The sequence below is a fragment of the Notothenia rossii genome (assembly GCF_949606895.1).
Source record: "Notothenia rossii genome assembly, chromosome: 1".
NCBI lineage: Eukaryota > Metazoa > Chordata > Actinopteri > Perciformes > Nototheniidae > Notothenia > Notothenia rossii.
This window is the reverse complement of record NC_136912.1, coordinates 95365125-95372624: the sequence shown is the minus strand read 5'-3', so window position 1 is coordinate 95372624 and position 7500 is coordinate 95365125. Positions and strand designations below refer to the sequence as shown.

The following is a 7500-nucleotide window of genomic DNA, read 5'->3' as shown; positions in this document are numbered from 1 at the left end:
CACACACACACATATATTTAAACTCACACAGAGACACACGCATATATATATATATATATAAACACACAGACAAACACACACACACTCATACTGAAACACATGCTCACACACACACACACACACATATATTTAAACACACACACACACACACAGATATATAAACACACACAGAGACACATGCATATATATATATATATATATAAATACACAGACAAACACACACACACACACACACTTTTTTGGGAAAACTTTGAAAGAAAGAGACTTGACACAACTTCTCCTCCCGCTTCTACTAATTTTGTTTATTTGTGTGTATGAATTATACGTTTTTGTTTTTGTATGATTTTAGTAGAATAAATAAATAAAAAATAAAAACTTTGGTGATGCTGCCTTCAGGGACCATCACAGAAACACCACATCCTGCACAACTCTGTATTGCCTTATGCTCTGTCCTCTGATTGGCTCTCTCCCTCTCAGGTGACCCTGATCCCGACCTTTGATTCGCTGGCGATGCACGAGTGGTACCAGGAGACCCACGAGCGGCAGAGGGAGCTGAGCATCACCGTGTTGGGCAGCAACAGCACGGTCGCCATGCAGGAGGAGACCTTCCCCGCCTGCAAGGTCGAGTTCTGAGACCCCCGTCTGTCGCCATGGTTACGTCCTGACCAATCAGAGGAGCCTCTGAGCCCCGCCCCCCTTTTTCTGTTGAGCATGCTCAGTCCAGAGTCCTGCACCGGTACACCGTGTGCAAACCCGCAGCAGAAAAAAAACATCTCCAATTCAGCCAAGGGGAGATTTGCTTTGATACCCCGCCAAAATAAAGGAGATCTTGGCGTCAGGTTGAGTTTAATAATAAGCTAATACATCTTTTTTGAATCCATTAATTATGTTTTTGACCGGTTCTAAAAGTTTCTGAGGTTTCCCGACCCGCTGCAGGACTCTGGCTTATTTCCCACGCTCTTATTTTGAAGGGCGTTGCAACAGGAAGACGAGGTTTTGGGACTTCTCTTTAATTACGTAACGGTTTCTTTTACATTTCCTGCACCTGTGTGACATCCCTGCACGGGTCACTTCCTGTCACTTCCTGTCACTTCCTGTCTCTCTGCTGGATCAGGACATTAGCACGTTAGCTAAAAGGCTAACGTCTCCATGTGGCTTCATTTTATAAAAGCAGTTTTTATTTCTTACTCTGACTTCTGGATTCAAATTTTAACTGTTATAATAAGCTCGGAACATTTAGCACAGACAGAGACAATACAGTATTCAGCTGAGTCAATACAAATTTACAAATAATTTGTAATTAACATTTATTTAAATCCAAAAAGTCCAAAATAAATTGAAGATGTTCTCACATAATGATGCTATTTTCTGCCTTGCATGTGATATTTCAATTAAACAAGGAAGGTAGATATGCAGCCTTAATTAGTTTCTATCATGTTTGCGTGTTGAGTTTACGAAACTGTTCTCATAATAAGCAGATTTAGCTCGTAGTGAATTGACGTTTATCTCCATAGTCGCGTGATTACGTATCTCTGAGATGTTCATATTGCCTTTACACAATCTTTATTCCGTCCTTATAACAAGATTGTTATTCCTTAGTTGCCTTTATCGCACAATTATGCAATTTTATGTCATAGTTATGCACTCTTTATCTTAGCCCACGATATCTTTATCTGATATTTTGTGTCTCTCCTCGTTAGTGTCATGGAGGTAACTGTTAATAAAGTTCTGATCCAGCAGAGTTTGAATGTCCTCACGACGTTTGGGACCACACGTTGCCTTTGAATAGATTTCTGTTTTAAAACAGGACTGCATGCTAAGGTATCACGAGTTTCACTTTCTCAGCTGCAGACTACATTACCCATGAGCCTCGGCTGTTCTGTGCACAGCTGCTGATCCACAATCTAAAAGTGAATGTTGACATTTCTGAATTTATCCAACGAGTTAATCTGCCTGGTAACAGAGAGTGAAGCCCTCTGATTGGATGTTTCTTAGCTTGATGGGAGTTGTAGTTCTTTTCCAGGCGGTTAAATGGGGAAACATTATATTAATAAGTGTTAAATATGTTATTTCGAACCACAAATATAAAACTTGACCGTCCTTTTTTTCATTTCAATTTCTACCAATGGGCTCTAAAAAAAACAACACATTTCAATCTTTAACTTATTTATTTATTTTTATTTCTTTCCTTTCTACAAATGTCTCGCCTGCATTTTGATCCCGAGTCTGAACTCTGGTACGAGCTCGAGCTTCAATATTCGCTTAAATTGAAAGTTTATTTATCAGTAAACTTTTAGAGGGCTGAAACACAAACGGTCTGATCCTAGGGCGGGTTAATTTAAATTTATCACGATTTCAACCAGAACATTCAGAGATTGTAATGTTATTTAAATAAAGTTGACATTTAGAGAATCAAAGTCAAGTTTGGAGATAAATCCAAAAAAATACAGTTTCATTTTAAGAAAATGAAATGAGTTTTTCTGGGAATATTTTTTATTTGTATTCCTGTACGTTTAAAAATAAAATTGTCATATTTGAGCTTTTTTTTATCACTTATAAAATAATGTACACACACACACTCACACATATAGACACAAATCTGATTGAAATTCTAAAAAAATACACATTTTTTCTCAAAATAACGACTTTGTTTTCATAAAATCTCAACTTTATTAATGATCCCCGATCAGTTTTGTTTTTTAACCGGACCGAAGACTGTAGGCCATGAATGTGTTAAAGATGTGGTTTTATTTTGATAATATTCTCACACACACACACAGACACACACACACACACACACACACACACACACACACACACACACACACACACGTAATATGTGTATTGAAACACTAATTGTAATGATTCTTTCAAAAATAAAAGTAGCCCTTTATCAATGTCTGCAGTGTGTTTTATTGTGAAAATCCACATGAGTTAAACCAGTTTCTGTAATTCATGAAGATTTAAAATCCAAAACGAATTGATAAGTGGTCTTTGTCAAATAAATCAACATGTTTTAATAACATTATAAAATGATTACCTTTAAAGGTTCAGTTCCTCTTCACTTTGTTACATTTGACTTATTTAATGAAGCGCTGTGTGATGTCGCCCTCTGCTGGACTCACAGCGCAAACACAACGCTCAATGATTAACTGATAATCATTATAATTATAATATTTATTGTTATGATATATTATATATTGTTTTGTCCGTCCCAGTGGTTAAAAGTAACTAACATTTACTCAAGTACTGAACTTAAGTACACTTTTGAGGTACTTGTACTTTACTTGAGGATTTCCATGTTTTCCTACTCTGTACTTCTACTCCACTACATGTATTTATACCTTTAGTTACTTCTCAGATGTGGATGAATGATGTGAAATATAATCAAGTGTTAAATCAGACTTTAGTTCCACCTGGAGTAAATCCACCAGCTACCCTGCAGTATACAAAGTCATTCAGACTAGCTGCACCTTTACCAGCTTTGAGAACACTTTCATGATCAATCATTATAAAACATATCATATCTATTATTCTGAAATGGACCAATCTGCACAATGACTACTTTTACTGTCTTTCACTATATTTTGATGAGAATACTTTTCTACTTTTACTTGAGGAACATTTTGAATGCAGGACTTTTACTGAAACAGAGTATTCCTACACTCTGGTACTTCTACTTTTACTCAAGTACAAGGTCTGAGTACTTCTACTTTTACTCAAGTATAAGATCTGAGTACTTCTACTTTTACTCAAGTATAAGATCTGAGTACTTCTACTTTTACTCAAGTATAAGATCTGAGTACTTCTACTTTTACTCAAGTACAAGATCTGAGTACTTCTACTTTTACTCAAGTACAAGATCTGAGTACTTCTACTTTTACTCAAGTACAAGATCTGAGTACTTCTAATTTTACTGAAGTACAAGATCTGAGTACTTCTACTTTTACTCAAGTACAAGATCTGAGTACTTCTACTTTTACTGAAGTACAAGATCTGAGTACTTCTACTTTTACTCAAGTATAAGATCTGAGTACTTCTACTTTTACTCAAGTACAAGATCTGAGTACTTCTACTGTAACTAAAGTAATATATCTGAGTACTTCTCCCCTGCTCAGAGGACACATGTGCCCCCCCCGCCCCCCCCCCCTCAGAAACTCACCCCCCCTCTCACCCCCCCAGTGGGCGGGTCTCTTTTCTCTCTCGGATGCAGATCAGTTGATTCGGTCTGCAGCGGACTGATCTGCACCCTAACATGGAGTGAGTACACTTTGATTCTGATTCTCTTATTAATATTTCTCCCTCTTCTTCTTCTTCTTCTTCTTCGTGTGTTTTATATGTTCTGTCTTTGTTGCATGGGGGGTGACTTTAATGTGCGTGTGCATGTGGTGCGCGTTCCCGTGTGTCGTCATTGTGCGGCATCAGACCGCTGAGTCAGGAGCCTCTTTACCGGGAAACACTGCGCACAAACTGCACCAAAGTCCTGGAGGAAAATCAGGAATCCAAACCCAGAAATGACCTAGTGATGGGGGGGAGGGGGGGTCAGTGGGGGCGAAACTGCACCTAAATCAGGGAGAAAGGGGAGTGAAACGAGAGGAGGGATGGAGGTGTGGGTGTGTGCAGGAGGACAGTGTGCTCAGTGAGAGTCAAGATGCACAAAGTCCATCCGAAAAAGGAGAGAATTGACCAAATAGATGGAGTCCAGATGCCCCGGATTCAATTAGAAAAAGGTCTGGAAGAAGCGGAGATGAGCCCGTGATAGACTGTCAGTCTGCACCAAAGCCCAGCAGGAAAACGAGGGAAACAAAAGGAGAGATGACCGTGTAATAGTGTCGTTATTGAGACTCAAACTGCACCGAAGTCCGTGCACAAAAATGGTACAGCTTGCCGAATAATAGGGTGCCAAGCTGCATCAAATCCATTATAATAACTAGTAGAATAAGACACAAGATGATTGTTTGATAATGTGGTAATTAAGAGTCAGACTGCACAAACGTCCATTAGAAAAAGTGATCAAATAAACCGAGAGATGGAGGTGAGGGTGTGTGTAGGACAGTGAAAGTCAAGCTGCTCAAAAGTCCATTAGAAAAGACAGTATAATAAGCCGAGAGGTGACCATGTGGTAATGCATTCATTAAGAGGCAGACTGCAGCAAAGTCAATTAGAATAAATGTGTCAAATAAGACAAGAGATGGCCAATGGATAGGCTGCTCAAGCTGCACCAAAATCCGCCAGAAAAAGCAGTAAAATAGGAGGAGAAATGACCGTGTGGTGATGCGGTCAGTGAATGTCAAGCAGCACCAAAACCCATTAGAAAAATAGGTACAATGAGCCAATAAAATAACGCTTAATAGTGTGTCTGAAAGGATTCGAATTGCACCAAAATCCATGAGAAAAACGAGGGTTTTAAACGGAGAGATGAAGGTGTGTCTGCACGCGGACTGGAAAGGGTTAATTATTATTATTATTATTATTATGATTATTATGATTATATTGATATTAAATCCGGGCGGAGTCTCTCTGCTCTACTTTTCTGGGTGGAAGCAGAGGCGACATCTCATCGATGAGACTCTCTAATTACATATCGATCCGCCTCTGCTCTAAAGGAGCCGATTCATCATCAATCAAGAAGAACTACTTCCGGTCACATGGTCCTCCAATCCTCGTGTCCAGGCACTATTACTATTACTATTATTATAACCATTGCTAGTCTATTAAAACTAGTTCTAATCATAAACCTTATTTTGGACAGCGTGCAATAAGGAAATAATACATTGGTAAAAGAAAAACGTGTACAAATATAAAAACAAAAAGCACTAAAAAAGTGCTGATTCTCTGTCTGTTACTTTAGATGAAAATAAGGAGCCCCTCCCCACGACACATGTTGATGTAGAAGAGACATGGAGAACAGGGGACACATGTTGATGTAGAAGAGACATAAGGAAGAGGGGACACATGTTGATGTAGAAGAGACATGGAGAACAGGGGAGACATGTTGATGTAGAAGAGACATGAGGAAGAGGGGACACATGTTGATGTAGAAGAGACATGGAGAAGAGGGGACACATGTTGATGAAGAAGAGACATAAAGAAGAGGGGACACATGTTGATGTAGAAGAGACATGGAGAACAGGGGAGACATGTTGATGTAGAAGAGACATGAGGAAGAGGGGACACATGTTGATGTAGAAGAGACATGGAGAAGAGGATCTTGCAGAATAGGTGACCTTTAAACTAGGTTGGGGAAATATCGTGGAAACCATACATAAAGTAAACATTTCTTTACAAATGCAGTATAACCTTGGTCTGACCCGTTACCTTTTCATATCAGATATCAGGTAAGTACTTGCTGAAATAATATGGAATCAGTGACATTGGACCCATTGTTTTCATACTTAAAACCCCATAATAAAGGTCACTGGAGTTCTCATTCCTCTTTCACTTTGGACCAATTTAAAAAGTATTCCATTGACTTTTAATTCCTCTTAATTTTGTGGGTTTTCACCGAGTTTCTGGTTCACAACAACAGTGTGGTGAACATCCCATAATATACGCTGCAGAGCTCCCAGTCTGCTTCAGATTCTCTGCCGTGTGCTCCGGTCTCCATGGAGACGAGCTGCAGCTTTGTGTTCAGGATCCTTTGAGTTCAGAAACTGTGGAGCTCAGCAGAGTTTAGCCACGCTCTTATTCTGAAATTCTGCTCACGTCTCTTTATACTAATGTTTGGTTTCAGCCACGCTTTTATTCTGAAATTATGCTTGCATCTCTTTATTTTTATGTTCAGCTGCTGATACACTCTTATTCTGAAATTCTGCTCACATCTCTTTATTCTAATGTTTGGTTTCAGCCACGCTTTTATTCTGGAATTCTGCTCAAATGTCTTTCATTTTTATTCAGATGTTCAGTTGAAGCTATGCTCTTATTTTGAAGTTATTTGCACATTTCTTTATTCTAATGATCAGCTGATGATACGCTCTTATTCTGAAGTCCTGCTCACATCTCTAATATTCAGCTGCAGCTACGCTCTTATTCTGAAGTTCTGCTTACATGTCTTTGAAATGTATTCAGATGTTAATTTGAATCTACGCTTTTATTTTGAAGTTCTTTGCACATTTCTTTAATCAGATGTTCAGTTGAAGCCACGCTCTTATTCTGAAGTTCTACGCACAACTATGTGTTTTATGTTCAGCTGCAGCTACGCTCTTATTGTGAAGGATTGATCACATCTCTTTATTCTAATGCTCAGGTACAGCTACGCTCTTATTCTGAAGTCCTGCTTACAGCTCTTTATTTCTATGTTCAGCTGCAGTGACGCTCTTATTCTGAAGTTCTGCTCGCATGTCTTTCAATTGTATTCAGATGTTTAGTTGAAGCTACGCTCTTATTTTGAAGTTATTTGCACATATCTTTATTCAGATGTTCAGTTGAAGCCACGCTCTTATTCTGAAGTTCTATTCACATCTCTTAATTGTAATGTTCAGCTGCTGATATGCTCTTATT

General features: G+C 38.7%; 2 protein-coding genes across 6 annotated transcripts in view; both read left to right on the top strand.

Annotated features, from left to right (window-relative positions):
* Positions 1-2893, top strand: part of LOC307019154 (microtubule-associated protein 1S-like) — a 26717-nt gene extending 23824 nt beyond the window's left edge. The window contains exon 9 of the mRNA XM_079649803.1: positions 478-2893. Coding sequence (XP_079505929.1) covers positions 478-633 — 156 coding nt within the window. The 3' untranslated portion in view covers positions 634-2893. The remainder of the gene's footprint in view (positions 1-477) is intronic.
* A 1278-nt stretch (positions 2894-4171) lies between these two features.
* palm1a (paralemmin 1a) overlaps positions 4172-7500 on the top strand; it is a 20970-nt gene continuing 17641 nt past the window's right edge. For all 5 annotated transcript variants that reach the window (XM_079664702.1, XM_079664699.1, XM_079664703.1 and 2 more), the window contains exon 1: positions 4172-4260. In XM_079664702.1, coding sequence (XP_079520828.1) covers positions 4256-4260 — 5 coding nt within the window. In that variant the 5' untranslated portion in view covers positions 4172-4255. The remainder of the gene's footprint in view (positions 4261-7500) is intronic.